Source organism: Sus scrofa, chromosome 2 (genome assembly GCF_054392235.1).
Source record: "Sus scrofa isolate SSC_HxYL_T2T_F1_AM1 chromosome 2, Sscrofa_HxYL_maternal_Yorkshire_Landrace_v2.0, whole genome shotgun sequence".
Lineage (NCBI taxonomy): Eukaryota > Metazoa > Chordata > Mammalia > Artiodactyla > Suidae > Sus > Sus scrofa.
The window spans coordinates 29,004,902-29,022,349 of record NC_139384.1 but is presented as its reverse complement, the minus strand read 5'-3'; the positions used below and the strand labels follow the sequence as shown (position 1 = coordinate 29,022,349).

General features: G+C 48.0%; 1 protein-coding gene across 15 annotated transcripts in view; it reads left to right on the top strand.

Annotated features, from left to right (window-relative positions):
* Nucleotides 1-17,448, top strand: part of CD44 (CD44 molecule) — a 95,745-nt gene that overhangs the window by 19,147 nt on the left and 59,150 nt on the right. For all 15 annotated transcript variants that reach the window (XM_003480710.5, XM_085011506.1, XM_085011508.1 and 12 more), the window contains exon 2: nt 17,142-17,307. In XM_003480710.5, coding sequence (XP_003480758.1) covers nt 17,142-17,307 — 166 coding nt within the window. The remainder of the gene's footprint in view (nt 1-17,141; nt 17,308-17,448) is intronic.

Below are 17,448 nucleotides of genomic sequence, written 5' to 3'. Positions count from 1 at the left end.
ATGCTGCAGGTGCAGCCCTAAAAAGCAAATGAATAAATAAATAAATAAAGTAACGGTACCTACCCGCAGAGCTGTATAAGGATGACAGTGATCCCGTGTGGCATAAGCATCATGTGTAATCACTACCATCACCGTATTATTAGACCTGGGACGTCTCCCTTCCCATTCAGCCCTAACTTTGTTCCTGCTGCACTTGAGAAAATCTTTGGAAGAGTTTCATTCCATTGCTGGGCAAAACCTTCACCCCTAAGATCTCCTTTAACTGGGGTGGGGGGAGGGCACGCCAGAGTGCTGACACCCACGTGCTTACTGGAACAACCACTGCCCTGCAGATAGAGCAGATGGGACGTTCCGGGAAGCTTGGCTGTGGCAGAAGCTGGGGAGAGTGAATGAGGAAACGGGCTCCAGGTCCTGTCTTTACTTGCATGGTGACAGTCAGTCTCCCTGGGTTGCTTGTCTCAGCAGGATCTGCCTCTTCCTGCCTGGCAGTTAGCGGAGGGGCCAGAGGAGGAGATGGGATTGTTCCTCCCTCTTGGGTAGAAGTGTTTCTCTCCAGTGCTGTTCCCTGGCCACCGAGAATTACCCTTAGGGGCAATTTCATGCAGTCGCTTCCTTCTCATTCTGGAAATTTTGATGTTTCCCGATGCCCACTTCTTCTCCAGAAGCCCAGGCTTGGAATTTCCTGGTTGTAGATGGGAGACCAGCTTCTGAGCGCATCAAGTGCCCACCCACCAGTCATGGCGATGTTCAATTCTCTCATCTCCCGACATACCTCTAATTGCCTTTAACTGCTTAGTTCTGCTCTTCTGCTCGCCTCTAAAGAAAGAAGATCGAGCCCCTCCCAGCCACACCTCAGAAGTGACTAAAGCTTTTGCACCTTTTAATAGGAGTGTTTGCATTTGGGTCCAGCTCTCATTTTGTTTTTGATTTCACGAGAGCGAGGTTGCAGACTGTTCCGGCTAAACGGAAGATTATCAAAACACAAATGGTTGTTCATGGCATACATACACTATCAGTTAGAACCGAGGGGTCCCCTTGGTGTCTGAGGGAACTGTGGCCAGTCGTCCAGGGGTTCATCTTCCCGTGGGAGAAGGAAAAAGATGGACATTTCCTAAGCCCCTGTAATGCACCACATTCAGTGCTGGTGCTCTCCTTGAGTTGATTATCTAACTCCCATAAACCTTCCTTTGAGGTACAAATATCCTTTGACTAAATGAATGGCTGAACTTCCCCAGAGCCATTTTACAGGCTGAGAAACTGAGGCTCGTAAAGATGAGGTAATTTGCCCAAGAAGGCTCTGCTGTCCTGTGGCAGGGCTGGAACTCAGTCCAGGGCTCTGCTCTCCCTTTAACGTTCCCAGCATTCCCATTCAGCTTTAAGGGGCCCATCCGTTCCTCCATCCCCAGGACTGGAGGCCTTGAATGCTCAAGGCCTTTTCCTGAGAATCTGGATGTTTCTTGAAAGTAAAGGGTCTTGAAACAGTTTCGTGCCACTGAAGGTTATCTTGGGAACAGGAGGTGCCTCTTTGCTCTTTGCCGGGGCAGTGGGACCTCCGAGACCCAGAGAAATCAGGGAGCCAGTGGGGGTGGGTGTCTCTCCACTTCTGGTTGCACAGGAGGGGAGCACCTTGCTTAAGGATTGTCTCACAGCTAAAGAATGATTTGCATTGGCCCGCGATGCCGAAACTCACTGCAGGGAGTGCTGGGGCTGTTTGCAGTCATTTAGGAGTAGTCTCTTTAAGGAAATCAGCCATCCGCTGTGTTTCTGTTAATTGAAACCATTTTTTCCCTCCAGCTTCCATGGGGCAGGTTCTACTCTCTGTGCTGGAAGGCATTTCGTTGGTGTAATTGGAGAGCAGGGTGCTGCTAACACTCTGTTGTGTCTATTGTTTCTTTTTGTTGGCCTCTCCAGCCTGTGTGAGGCATCATCACACCACCACCGCCTTGATTCCAGAGGGAAAGGCCACCACCCTGCAGGCCAGAGGGAGCCACTCTGGTTCCTGGAGTGTTTAGAGAACAAATTACAAAGAAACTTCTGGAGTGTTTAGAGAACAAGTTACAAAGTAGACTTCTCCTTCTAGAGGCAGTGCAGGCTTAGCCAGGGACCTAGTGATCACCAAAGCCAGCTTCTTCCTGGTCAGTCAAGAAACTGAAGGCTTCTTCAAAGTACTGACAGCTAATCAGTGAGAAGTGCAACACTAGACCTCAGGTCTCTGGACTCAGTCTAATGCCTTTCCCACTAAACTAAAGAGCCATCCGTTGCGCACCATATTGTACACCAGACGTGGTGGCTGTGAAGATGCACAAGGCATGGTCCCAATACACCCCGCTTTGATTATATGGGTTAGTATCACTCGAGGTAGACTTCTTCCCAGAATAGTGTTTTTTATAGATAGACAGTGTCTGTCTATCTGTCAGTCATCTATCGATCCATCCATCCATTCATCTATTTATTCATTCATCCACGTCTTTTTCTTTTTTCTCTTTCTCTTCCTCCCTCCCTCCTTCCTTTCCTTTCTTTTTTCTTTCTTTCTCTTCCTTCTTACTTTCTTTCCTTCCTTTCTTACTGTCTATTCATCTATCCATCCGTTCATCCACTTTAGTTTTCTTTCTTTCTTTCCTTCTTCCTTTCTTCCTTCCTTCTCCCTCCCTTTCCCTTCCTTCCCTCCCTCCCTTCCTCCCTTCTTTCTTTCCTTCCTTACTGTCTATTCATATCTATCTATCATCTAGCCATCTATCTATCTAGAACATATATTCTGTAGAGTAGGAGCTCATGTATCTGGATAATTAGGCTCCTGGCTCCTAACTGGTGGCCTGGAGTGGCCATTATCACTGAGTAGCTGACCAGTTCATCAAGAATTGTCATAGTATGAGGCTCTTATGTTTAAGTTGCCTTAAATACACTTTAACATTTGCGATGGTCGGCTAATGTTGATCAAGTACCAGCCACTGTGCTAAATGTGAAGTACTTTGCTAAGTATTTCAGGTGCATTTCCTCATTTACACCTTAAAAGCAACCTGCCATAAGTAGGCATTGCCTTCACTTTACTCATGAAGAAATCTGGCTAAAAGATCACTATTTAAAGTGTTTTCTTTATCACTAAAAAAACATGGCATGCCTAACGTTCTACAGGAGCCCAAGCTGGGCTTGGACCCAAGTCTGTCTGATATGAAAGAGCATGAGCACGGCCATTGTGCCATCTTATAACACCACAGGCGTGGATCTCCCCATCTCCAGTTACCAGGAACTGTGAGCTAAGGGAAGCCGAAGATTCCAGGAGCCAGGAGATTCTTCTGAGTCCTCAAAGGGCTGGTGAGTGGATGCATCACCGTTGCCCTCTGAGGGACTGTTCTGTCACTCTGATTTGGCTCCTTGAAGTTCAGACCATGACGCAAAAGGGGCAGATGCATACCCCACTTGCATCAACTCTGCACCCAGCCTCTGACCCAAATGGAACTCTTGTCCCCGAAGCGAGGCCATTCAGCCGCCGTAGCCTTTGCCTTCCAAGTCTCCCATGTCAACCCCACTACATCCAAATTCTAGGGACATTACCTTATGTATCAATTCCAAATCCGATTCAGTGTGTGTGTGTGTGTGTGTATGTGTGTGTGTGTGTGTGTGTGTGTGTGTTTCCTTTCACTGGGTATCTGATCTCACTAGGAGCCTCACAGTAAATAGGTAAAATATGCCCATGAGTTCACAGAAGAGTGAGCGTCAGACTGCACATACTCTGACATTCTCTACTGCAGCGTCCCCTTTTATTTTTGTGTCACGCTATCACTCCCTGAAATTGCCTTCTTTATATGCTGATGGTTTACTGTATACTTTCTGTTTCTCCACGCTAGAACACAAGCTCTTTCAGGACAGGGACCCTGTATGTCTCTTCAACACCCCGAATTGTATCTGGCATGTGAGTCGTATCTTCTAGAAGGTGCTTGGGGTAGACGCCTTGCCCCGTGCCCAGGGCCTGGGGTGGGGTGGGGACCAGTGATGATTTGGGAGGTACAGCCTTCATAGGAAGAGGTCGCATCCTCATCCTGATGTTTTCTAGAATGCCTCTCATCCTAAGGGGCATTTCAGCCTTTACCCAGATGTGGTCTCTTGTCATTTTGGTTGGCCATTTATTTGAAGGAAAACCAAGATCTTATTTTCTTTGACAACTTCACAGCAGGGTCATTTGTAACTTCCTCCATTTCCCAGCCTCCTGGCTTTTTGCATGAGCCATGTTCCTTAAAAGCAGCAAGTTATGGTTGGCCCATGCCAGCTGTGTATGAAACGGTAAAGATTTTGATCCAAACCTTGTGGCTTGAGTCGGATTTAAAAGCTTGTCAGAAATGAGTTCTCTGGAGCCTGGCATTTGCCAGTGGCATCTGTGGTTACAGATGAGATTTCCCAGATTGAAAGTTCAGGAAGAGGTGTGAATTACAAGCCGTTAACTCCCGGGGCCCTTGGAACTGTACTGAGCCTGGAAACCTTTTGGCTCAGATCTTTAAAAATATCTCCACAATCCAGCCTCTTCCTTTGTGGGGTTTCTGCTTTAAAACACTTGTGTGACTCTTAAAAGCATCTGAAGAATGAATAGTGGGAGGGGGCTGGGACTAGGAAGGAGGTTGTTACTCCCACGAGTGTGCACACACACCCGTTCTCATTTTAGGATCTGATAGAAGGAGAGAGGGAGAGAGGGAGAGAGAGAGAAAAAAAATGAGGAAAGAGAGCAATTGAGTCATTAAAATATGACCTGATGATTTCCGAGCCCTTCTGATTCAGAATCACTGGAAATTCAGACCTCTCCTTGGTCACTTGTGATACTTGTTGCTGCAAAGAAATACTTTTGCAGCTATATCACTTCACTGCTGACGTATTTGAAGAGGAAAGGGCTGCCCTAAAGGCATGGTTCTTGTTCTATCACAACCCACCTGTCGGTCTAGATCGGTTGTAGGTGAATTGTAAGTGCAGAGCTACTGGCAACTGAGTGCCAAGGGTTATGAAAGACTTTCTTTTCTTATAAACTGCAGCAGACTCATGGCTTTTCCTAGAAAAACATGCATGATCCCTCACTTGCATTTGGGTAAGATTCTTTTTTTTTTTTTTTTTTTTTTTTTTTTGAGTGACAGGGAAAGAGGCCACTGGGGATGGCAAGGCACCTAGGGTCCATTGGAGTGTGATCGGCATGGTCCCTCCTATGAATGGAAGCGGTGCTGTGAGGGAAAGAAGGTAAAAGCCATCAATCTAATGAAGCAGGTACCGTCCGTCATGGACAGAGCAGAAGTATTGAGCTGCTGTCACAGGCAGGTGGAAATCCAAGCCATTCATTAGGCTTCGCCCCTGACTGTGGTCCTGAGACAGTCACCTCTGTCGAGGGCTCTTAGGTCCCAGGGCAGGTCTGGTTTTTCCATCTCATTGGGTCTAGTAGTTACCCGGAGGGGGAGACAGTAGGAACCAGCTCCCATCCACCAACGCTATTAGCATGGCCCCAGCAAATACAGATCCAGGGGTGCTCAAACCATCTGCCAAGAGGCATTATCCTGCGACTCCCTTGGCATCTCCTGAAATTAAGCAATGAGGCAGGCATTTCTGTGCTGATGTCTGAGAGGGGCCAGGCTGCCTGACCCCCTAACAGTGTAAACATGGATCAGTTTCATAACTTCTCTACACCTCAGTTTTCTTATCTGTAATAAGCTCTGATGTCAATAATAGTCCTTCTCCCATATGTGAATTTTGGGGATTAAATGACATAATCAGAGTGAAGCACTTAGCACACAGTAGGTGCTCCAGGAGTGTCAGTATTGCCGGGGAGCCCAGCCACAGGCTGGCAGGAGGACCTGTCCCAACCACAGCCCACAGGGCCCTTGCCTTTCCAGCCCCCAGGTGGAGAATGTGTCCCCAGACAGAGGGGTGTGGCTTTGGTAAGCAGCTGGGCAGACTCCCATCAGAGACCAGGGAGCGTCCCAGCATTTGACTCGGCGCCCTGCCACTTTCACAGAGAATGTTGAGTCAGTTGTGATGTGAGCCTCCCTTGTTCTGTCTGCAAAATGGGGTGAATGATGTGACCTCTCAAAGCTGTGCTGGGGATCACAAGGTATGACATCTGTCACCACCACTAAGGTCTGATGAGGAATAGCAGCTCCATGCATTCCGGACTCTTTTCTTTATCACTTGAGAAGATGCTGAAAGAGACAGGAAAGAGGCAGTCAAGGCCAAGCTGGAGACACCTTGGACTGCACAGTGATGCTGAGCTCTGTGGGCCTTGGTGGTGGCCTTTTGCTCCCCTCCATCTGGAGGGCTCTGGCGTGAAGAACAGCAGCCTGCTCTCAGTTTCTGAATCTATAAATCCTGCTGAGTCCACTGTTCTCCAGCCTCTGTCCCTACAGAATAGAGTTGGGAAATCAGACTTTGCTATCTCCTCTCTATAAGGTGAACCAGGGGTCGTCTTTAAGAAGAACTTTAAATTGCAAGGTGTTTTTATTCTTGAGACTGGGGGGGGAATAAAACCATAATACTAAGTCCATAGAGGTTTTAAATTGTCTTTATACAAGGCATTTCATTTTGGCTGTCGCCTTTGAGCTGCAGAGCCCTGTGTCACTTACTTAAACCTCTGACTCTCGGCTTCCATGGCTGTCATATCGGGTGAGTAACCGTCTTAGATTCTCCGAATGCTTTGGAGGCCCTGGCCCATTGCAGGCCTTGCCAAATGGTATGATTCGCCCCTGTTGCCATGATTTCCAGAATGTTCCACGCAGCCTTGGAGAGCATTGTGGAGGGTGTCAGGACCATTGGTGGGGTGGGGTGGGGGCTGGGCAAGGATGAGTAGCTGGTGGATGCAGGGTTTGGCACCTGCCCTCCCCGCTCCCTCCAGCTCCCATTGGGGCACTTCTGCTGTCCCCTATCCTCAATATTGCAGTTTCACCTGAGAGCTCATGGGGCGGGGATAGGAGGAAAAGTATGAAAACCATCGCTCTTGTCTCCGAGGGCTGCCACTTTACCCCTTAGCTTGTTTGACAACCCAGGACGGAAAGGACAGCACCGCAGGTAATGGGGACCATAGGAAGACCTTGAAAATCTGGGTTGAGGGCTTGGTTTTACTCCAGCTCTGTAAGACTTTGGAGTCACTGCATCTTTTGCTCCTTAGTTTCTTCATCTGTAAGATGGGGCCATAGTACCTACCTGATACTTTTGGACATGGAAGTGCTTCCTAATTGGAAAAGGAAATTCCCCCACAGGGAGATGACTGACGCTCACTTATTCTGCTGGGTTTGGAGCCCAGGGGTGTCTTAATTAATACTGGATTTGTGAGAAGCCATCTGAGGTGTTTCTACCATGCCAGGTGTGCATGGCACTCCCTTCCCTTTATCCCACCAGCTCTAAGCGCATCCTAACTTATTTCGTCCTGGGAGGTGGGTGTGAACCTGGGAGCTAGAATGACTCATTCAAGGGCACACAGCTTATGAAGAACAGGGTTTAGACTAGAATCCATTCATCCTTGACCCAGAGGGGGGCCCCTGGCTCTTCAGCATGTCAGCGACCCACTAACCAGCCCCAAACACTGCCATTCCCTGTGAGTGACAGTCTCAGCCTTGCTCAGCTTCCTTGAAGAACTTCCCTCAGACCAGACTCAGCCAGTTCCTCAAAGATCTGGTGACAGGCTGGAGCAAAAGCTGTACCCAGACTAGGTGATGTAGCCATACCTGGAACGAGCCCCACCCCCACGCCCAAATCTAGTTATGAAACAAAATAACTAGGCCTCTTTTTTTTTTTTTTTTTTTTTGACTTGCAACAGGAAAAAACCCCATGTGGGCCCCTGAGATGCGTTTTCATTTCGTTTACCACATCCTGGGGTTTGTGTTCATCAGCCTGCTAAATAGATACGATCTCTCAGGGCCAGAGCCAAACATGTCCCGGTTGCCATGGCAGCACGCAGGGGCACACGTGATGGTCCCCTTCCGCCAGCTGCCTTCCCTTCCGGGAGACTCTCTCACCAAAGACCACCTGGCCTTGCAGAATTGGGCACTGAGCTGACAGTCTTAGGACCCACACTGTCCTTGGCCAGAAAGTCTGTTGGATCAGGAGTGGGGGCCTTAAAGGGCCTCCCCCCCCACCCCCCCCACCCCCTGAGTTCCCATCACCCCACCAGGAGGTAGGGGTGGGAGTCTTTCTTTCTTCAGACTCTGTGAAAACAACCAAAGAGCTGCCCTGGGCCAGTCCTTGGGTGGCCCCCACTGAAGGGCCAGAGTAGCGGCTGAGAACACCACCTGGTGTTCCACTCTCCTCTGACAGAGTGGATGTGACGGGCCCTTGTTGGTTTCATGTTGGCTGCCATGATGGGCTCCTTGAACAAGAGGCTGAGAGGTCAGGGGGTCCATCCAGGCGCCAAGAAGTTGGGGTGCATTTCCTTTCTGAGTGCCAAGAGTTGAATAGCTCAGTTGAAAACAACCCGGGATACGTTCTGGAGGAAATTCTCTGGGTATGATGGTGTGCAACTATTTTCTCTGCTCATTAAACCCTCACCCACCCCCAGGGCAATTCCGGGAGAGACTGAGTCACTCAAGACTCATGGTCTGCCCGGGCAGCCAAAGGCGATTCGGCCACTGAGTGTGATGTTGGCCTCATTCAGGAGTGGATGCTGAACAATAGACCCTTTCACCGGGCACCCATCACATGGGCGTCAGAGGATGGGGGCAGCAGGAAGGCTGCCAGCCTTCTGGACTGGCAGGCTGGGTGGCAGCAGGGGCTATAATAGCCAGGAAGACTCCCAGATGGAAACTTCTGGGCTGGGAAGATATCAAACAATTACAGTGAGGAACAGAATGGCTTCTTCATGTCCCATTAAGACAGTGGATTGTGACTTTATTGGAACGGCTTGCTCAGGCCTCTTATAAAAGCAGTTCAGTAGTCAGAGCGCTGGACTGGGGGGTCAGGAATCTAGCAATTAAGGACTCCAGAGGTCCTGCTGTTCTCAAAATCTGGCTTGAGACCGTCTTCAGTCATTGTGGGTTTTGTTTTCTGTTGTGTCTCAAGAGAATTTGGGTAGAAGTTGTCTGTCATCCCTCTTGGCTTTAAACACAAATGATCCAATTAGCAATAGTGCTTTTAAAAAAATACTGGCCGTTTCTCGGCCTCCTTCTGATCAGAATCAGTTTGGTTGGATTTGCGAGTTGCATAACATTTTTCAGACATGAGCTCAGCAAATCAGAAGACAGAAACAAAATCCTGGCTCTGTCATGATAAACACCATAAAGATGAAAAATGTGGAGCATCCACCGGTGCTCTTGGCTGCCTCTGCCCAAGAGGCTCGCACGTGACCGACTCCAGGAGCTTGATGGAGTAAGATGCTGTTGGCCTGGAGTACCATGCTCCAGCTAGCACAGCCTGGTCTGTGGAGAGTTTCAGGTTGGGCAACAAACATCTCCAAATATTGTGAGGACATCTCGTGGTCTGGCATCCCAGCCTTGGGCCAGCCCTGAGTCCGGGGTCCTCTCTTCATGCTGCCGGACCTCAGCCAGAGCCCTTGGGCTGTAAAGGGCAGAGGAGCCCTGAGGCTGCAGCTGGGGCTGGAGTCTCTGATCCCCATGGGGATCCTGGGAAAAGGATCCTCTCCTGAGAGACCCGGCCTTAGAAGGGAACCCATGACAAGATGGGAAAAGCGCAGAGAGAATGAGAGCGAGTGAGCCAGCCCACCACTGGGGAAAGCAGCGTGCCTGGGGGCCTCAGAATCTCCCCATGGAGAAAGGGGATGGTCCATTAGGGCAGGTTTTCCCACTGCTGTCTTACCAGGCTCTTGGGCAAAGGGCTCTGCCCTTTTAAGCCTTAGGGTCCAGAATCAAGAGACTTCTGATCTAGAAATAGTATTTAATAAGCTCACATTCCTCTCTCCAGGGCTCTCTTTTAATGGTCAAGTTTCTGCACTTTAAGAACTACATGGAGAATAAGAGTGTTTCCTGTCACGTAGCATCTGTCCCACGGCCAAGATGTCACTTAACTACAGCGTGATCTGGGGCAGTGCCCAGTCTGAAACCCTGGTCCACCGGCCCCTTGCTCGGGTTATTCGTGTCTTCTCAAAGAGTTAGTCCCCTCCTGCATAAAATGGGCGTAATAAAAGTGCCTACCCCGTAGGATGGTTGTGAGAATGAAATGAATTCTTAAGTGTAAAGTGTTGGAAACCTCGTAGGGGCCAAATGAGGCACTGGGTGAGTGCCTGCAGTTGTTAACACGGCGGTGGGAACCACACAAGCCATGGAGTTGCAGGAACTGGCTTTGTTCCCATCTTCGAGAAGACCAGCTTCCCAGACACATAGACTACTCGGAGACCAAATCAGTAGGAAGAAACAAAAAATCTAATTCTGCCTCATGTCTCCTGAGGAGATGATAAAAGGGACCAGGAAGGCATATCTAGGTGGCGCCTGTTGGAAAATACATTAATTCGTTTTGGACCATCTGGGGAAGTCTGGTTGGGAGAATGAAGAGCGTCTGGGTGCAGTATGATCATAGACCGTCTTCGGTGGTCCTTCTCTGGGACACACTGCGTTTGCCAAACTCTCCTGAGAGACCCGGCCTCAGAAGGGAACCCATGACAGGATGGGAAAAGGCCCAGCTCATCTCTGAGATGACAGCTGCCAAGTCCAGGCAGACAGAGCCAGTCACAAAATTGCAAGTTGGTCTCTGAAACATTTGCTTTCAGGGCAAATGCACAGGTTCTCAGAAGCAGACGCTGCAGGTTAGAGACATTTGAAGGGTCCACTAGGGAATTCTCAAGCAGGCCCAGCTATATTTCTTTTAGACGTGATGTGGAGAGCGAACCTGAGCGCTGTGTTCTCTTTGCATCCCACAGTCTCCTTGTCCTGTGTGTGTGTGTGGGGGGGGGGCCGATATTAACTCACTCATTCATTCATTCATTCATTCATTTGTTCCACATGTGCCTGCTCTGTGTGGTGCTGTGCTGGGTCCTGAGGACACAGGCTGAGGGAGACATGCAGTCCCTACTGTCAAGAAGCCCACAAGGAAATTCCAAAATGCCAGAATCCTGGAATTTCTAATTACTGAGAGACCTTAAAGATAATAATATCTTGTAATTATTTACATGTGTCTGGCATCTTTGAGAAGCTGGTAGAAACTGAGGGATGCTGTATCCATCAAAACCCCTACACACACACACACACACACACATGCATGCACGCACGCACATACGTACACACACACATGCACACACATGTAGAATACCCACGCAGTCTTGCATGTCATTTCACAGGTTTATAGACCCTCAATGATCAGCTCATGAACTCCGGGTTGAAAACCTCTTGTCATTCAGCTCTGCTAGTCAGCCGTGTGACACCCCTACCCCATCCCTATGCATCTCTCAGAAAATTTGGAGGCATGTGGATAATGGCAAGTTGAGTAAAAATTACACTGTGTTCTCCTCTCAGCAGAGGCTGGGATTTTCTGCCACTTACGAAGTAACTGGGGCAAACCAAGAAGCTATTCATCTCAGGCCCTAGGCAAGGTTTTGAAATGTGTTGGGGTGACTTTACTAGAGAGATCTATTTTCCTTGGTGTGAGAAAACATCAAGGAAAACATAGGTAAGATTAATGGTGTATGGGTCAGCACTGGTTTTTCCAGGTAAGAATGAATTTATCCAGAACCCTGCACAATTGGCAGCATAGCACAGAAGTTGGAACCTCGACTCTCCGACTTGGGTGACTTTGGGAAAACTATCTGGCCTCTCTGTGCCTCAGTTTCCTTGTCTCTACAATGGGTTTAGCAATAGTGCCTACTCCCATGGCATTTTTTTGGTGAGAATTAATTTAGCTGCAATGGATCAGTCACCTCATAAATATGCAATACCCACTGGCTCTCTTTAAGTGCCAAACACCGTATCAAGTGTCTGACATACCTTATCTCATTTCACAGTCCCACAAACCCGGATGGCATTGCCATCCCATCATCAAGAAGGCTGAGTGTCAGCCAGGTTAGGGAATGAACTAGCTGTGTCATCTGGAGTGAGAGCAGTGTCGGGATTTGAACCCAGCTTTGGGTGGATCTCATCTAAGCGGAACTGTCAGCCTTCATGTGAGTTGGTGCCAGAGAGTAGGTTGAACTGTTCTCTTGGAGAGCTCCTTTTTTGGGGTCTCCCTGACAGGTCACGGGAGGATCTGTTCCTGTGTGAGCACTGAGATCGCTTGGTGCTGGGCCCAGGACCCCTCTATCCTCCTAGCAACCCCCTAGCAACAACAACTCGCCCTCCAGTGAGGCTCCACCTTGAACCTGAAAGTGGCTTCTGACAGTTCATGTTGAGTGTTGGGTCTCTCGGAGGGAGGAGCGTGGGATCATTCCTTTGTTACATGACACAGGAGATTTATCAGAGACAAGCGGGCTCAACGGAAAACGTTCTTGATTCATGTCCAGTTGGAGAGGCTTGTTTGAGAGATGCGATGGGCCATTTAACAGTAGGCTCTTGAGTCCCAGCCGATCCCAGATCCCAGAGGTCTCTGTTCTTCAGGAGAGATGCACAGATATCTTGGGAGTCCTGCCTCTCTGCAAGGGTTTGCACTGTGGCCAATGCCATGGCCGAGAACATGAATGCCATCCAGTGGTCTGTGGTCTGTGGCTACTCATGCCTAGCCCTACTCTAACTTCACCTAAACCTTGGAAATATTCTCTGCTGCACGTGGGGAGGTCGAGAGGGCATAAAATATTACCTAAATCAGGGTCAGGAGTAGCAGGCTGGAGGTTGATTAAGCCTGTGGACTCCTGGTACCAGACTGGCTGGGTTTGAATCCTGGCTCGATCTTTACTAGCTCTGTGAACTCCTGAGCATGTTTTTTTCTCTCTGTGTGCCTTAGTTTCTGTATCTGGAAAGTGGGGATAATAATATCACCTACCTCATAGGGCTGTTTTACACATACAATGAGTTAATACTTGTCAGATGCTTAGAAGAGTGCTTGGCATATACACATAAGTACACAGTATGCCTTCGCTGCTATTATTGCTGTTAGTATTACTAATACCCTTTGGGGTAATAATTTCCGTTTGCGTAAGTGTCAAGGAAGCTTGTTGGAAAGTCTTCATAAATTATTAGGACTTAACTAATACACAGCCCTGAAGGCTTGGTCCCTTTTAAGGCCCGAGGGACGCAGAGGGGAGGAACCATGAACACTCAGAGAGAGTTGACCTGAAATGAAGCTTTTGGCACCATTTGTGGAATTCCTAGATGGCGAAATGCCACCAGGGTTAGGAGTTGGACCCTTTTTTGTGAGATTAAAGATAAATGGAAGCTGTGAAGTTGGCACACGGCATAGAATTTCTTCATTCATTTCGCAGCCCCTTGCAGATCCCCAGTGCAGGCCCTGTCGAAGCCTCGCAGTCCAGGAAGGTTGCAGCTTGACTACATCTGTCCCTTCCTGTCTCGGCTGACGGCAAGCACACACAGCACACACTCACAACTTGCATGCACAGCTAGACACACACACACACACACACCTGTGATGTTGACTGCTTTCCCTAGAACTCAGGGGAGTTCCAAAGTCTCAGGTTGAATTGTTTTTTTTTTTTTTTTTTTACATTTGCATATTCTGGGTGCCAGGTGGCAAATGCAAATTCATTTTAATAAGATAGAAACTTCCATTCAGCGCCAAACCGCCATCCATGCCTCAGACTCTATTTTCAGCCCAGGAGCGACAGCCGCCACCTGACATCTACTGAAGTCTCCCTTCTGAGCCTCACCTCTAAGAACTGATTGGGAAGTGGCTTTGTTTTTCTTTTGTAAGCTGCACACAGAGGGCTCCCCCTCCTCCCCGGAAAGACGGACACCCAGCGTGACAGTTTCCTTTGGTGACGATTGGCCAACAGAGGCCAAAGCTGAAAATGTCAGTAAAAACAAACAGTATCTACAGAGGGCCTTGTGCGTTTCCCTCTTCTGCACTCCCCTTGCCTCTTAGCCAAGTACTGTGTGAGCAGCTTCAGAGAACACCATTAGATCCCAAAAGAAATGAATGGCATGGGAAGACAGTGTCTCCATTTCACCTAGTTCAGAGGCTTTTAAAAAGCACCTCTATGCTAATGATACAAAGAAAAGAAAACCATGTGTTACTGGCTTATGTCTTTTCAAACCTCCATGTCTTGTTTATTCTTTGACTATTTTCAGAGTCGAGAAAGGTGGTACAGAAGTTTAACTGTCCCCTTATCTTGATTTGCATTTGCCAGACAGTTTTCTTAGTGGTTGGAACTTGCTTCCTGCTCAGAAAGGAGAAAGCGGTTGTTGGCTGCACATTTCCGCAGCACTGACTCTAGCTTCGTCAGTACGTGGCAGTTGTTTAGGTGGATCTCCTCCCTCCAGAGCCCAGACCTGCTCTAATGCTATGAAGGGGTCCTTGGGTACGCAGCAAAGTAGATCGCAGCGTGGGTTTTGGCATCAAACAGACCTGAGATGGAATTCCAGCTCTGTCACTTACTAGATGGGTGACGGGAAAGGCGTTTCATTTTCTGAGCTTCAATTTCTTCACCTGTGAATAATATGTACATTCATACATACAAACACACATACATGCGTACAAGGCACCTCTCAGGCTTTTGTTGTTGTTGTTGTTTTCTTTCTAGGGGCAAACCCACAGCATATGGAGGTTCCCAGCTAGGGGTCCAGTCGGAGCTGTTGCTCCCAGCCTACGCCACAGCCACAGCAATGAGGGATCTGAGCCGTGTCTGTGACCTACACCACAGCTCATGGCAACACCGGATCCTTAACCCACTGAGTGAGGCCAGGGATCGATTCCAAAACCTCATGGTTCTTAGTCGGATATGTTTCCACTTACCACGATGGGAACTTCTCAGGGTTCTTGAAAGGTGATGTAACACAGAATCCCAAAGGTGCTGCAGTCATCGGCCTCCCCTCCCTGGCTGTCAGCTCAGCGATGTAGAACAAAGTAACAGGGATCCGGGAAGGCAACCACAGCCTCTGGACAGCTGTTCTTACTTCCTTGGGCAACTGACTTTTCTGAGCCTTGTTTTTCTCATTGACAAATAAGCAAACTCTCCTGACAACCTCTGGACCCACCCACATGAGAGAAAGAGGGTCTGAGATAAAACTAAATCTGTCTAAATGGAGACTGGCCTGGGGCCTGGCACAGTAGCATCTGGTCTGGCACATGGGCCATCATGTAGTGGGCCCAGAGTCAAGGTCAGCAGGCTTCCTGAGAGGACTGTCTTTGAGACTCAAGGCAGTGCTCAGGCTCCCCTGGGACAGCTTCAAGGACATAGCCTTTCTGTGTTGGTGTTTACTCAAGTGCAAACGGGACGTTCTACAGTGAGTAATGAGTTTTCTAATGTCTCTGAAGTCTTGAGATTATTACAAAAGGATCAGGTAGCACCAGGCGATTCTTTTCAGCCCCTTATTGAGAATTCAGATTCATGCCTGCCAAACTCACAGAAGTGCTAGGACAAAATCATTTTTTAACTGGTGGATAGCAGGTTTCATTTTGGATGCCGTTAACTCTTGAGAGCAAAGAATAGGCCTTGGATCTCTCTGTCAGTGTGTTCAAAGTGTGTTCATTTTTTGAGGAAATTCCAATGAGTCCTTTGTTTATTCAGCAAATATTTATGGAGCATCTACCCCTTGTCAGCCACTGTTGTGAGTGTTAGAGAAACAGCTGTGAATGGGCAAAAGGCCCTGCTCTCTTAGAGCTTCCATCATGGAAAGGGCAGAAGGACAATAACCACAAACACAAATAAATAGGGAGGTTGTTGTGAGGACACGAAAGCAGAGTGAGGTGAGAGAGATGCTGAGGGTTGAATAAGAATGTTCAGGGAAAGACCCTAAGATGACTGGGAAATCAGGCATAGATGTTCAAAGGTGGGAGAGAGCTCAGAAGGATCAAGGAACTGAAGGAAAGCTTGTGAGCTACTTAAAGGTTAGAGAGGGACCGAGTTCCATTTTGGCTCAGCGGTAACAAACATGACTACTATCCATGAGGACTCGGGTTCGATCCCTGGCCTCGCTCAGTGGGTTAAGGATCCGGCGTTGCCGTGAGCTGTGGTGTAGATCGCAGACATGGCTTGGATCTGGCGTTGCTGTGGCTGTGGTCTATGCCTGCAGCTATAGCTCTGTTTTGACCCCTAGCTTGGGACCCTCCATATGCCATGGGTGCAGGCCTAAAAAAAAAATTCGAGAGGGAGGGAGGGGCCATGTCAGGTGGGTCTTATCAGCCATGATAAAGAAATTTATTCTGGGTATGACTAGAAGCTGTTGGAGGCTCAGCCAGGGAACACCACCATGTGATTATGGGAAAAATACTCAGATTAAGTGGGAAAAAGATTTCTACATCTCAAATTGTATATTTAGATTCTGATTCTTTCAGATTCTTTTTGTATATGGGTTATTAAAGAATATTGGGTAGAGGTCCCTGTGCTGTGCAGCAGGTCCGTGTTAACCATCTTTTCCAAAAAAGGATGTGTGTATATCCATAACTGCATCACTTTGTTGTACAGCAGAAATTATCAGAACATTGTAAATCAACTATAATACAACAAAGCTTAAATAAAAATAAAAGTACCAATTCAGGCAAACTATTATATATAGAATGGATAAACAATAAGGAGGTACTGTATAGCACAGGGAACTCTATTCAATATCCATAATGGAAAAGAATATAAAAAACAAAATTGTATATTTTGTACCACTTAAACTATGCCCAAATGTATTTGTATATGTATATATACACACACGCATATATGTATATATATATATGTATATATACACACACCTTCAGAAAATAAACTGAAACAAGATACAGCAAAATATTTGTTTGCAATAGTTTTATTAGAGGTGGACTTGCTTTTCCTTCATTACTTCCCTGAATCTTGTAAGTTTTCCACAAGTTTATGGTACTTCCGTAATCAGAAATAAACCATACGCTTTTTAAAACCTGGGTTGTGGAGTGGTATGTGGTGGGAGTGTAAGAGCGATGCTACTTGATCGCGTCTCATCTCAGATTTGAGCTTGAGGTAGTGGCGCTTTGAAATGCTGCAGTGCCTGTTGAAGGGTCTGGCCAGGAGGGAAGTTTGTTTGGCTTTTTAACGAGGCTGCTCGAAAAGAGACTTATTACTCTTTCCAAATGATTCATGCCGAAGAATCTAACCTTTTTGTTTCACTTCATAGATCTGAATATAACCTGCCGATACGCAGGTGTATTCCATGTGGAGAAGAATGGTCGCTACAGCATCTCGAAGACTGAGGCCGCTGACCTCTGCAAAGCCTTCAACAGCACGCTGCCCACCATGGCCCAGATGGAGGCGGCCCTGAACATAGGGTTTGAGACTTGCAGGTAAGGGACCAGCATGGTGCACAGAAGAAAGCTGGCGGCCTGGGCCCAGGGGGCGGGGCTTCGACCCGGAAGGCTCCTCCCTGCCAGCTGAATGGCTGATTGCCTGAAGAGTCGGCCCCACCCATTAATTTGGCCACGTCA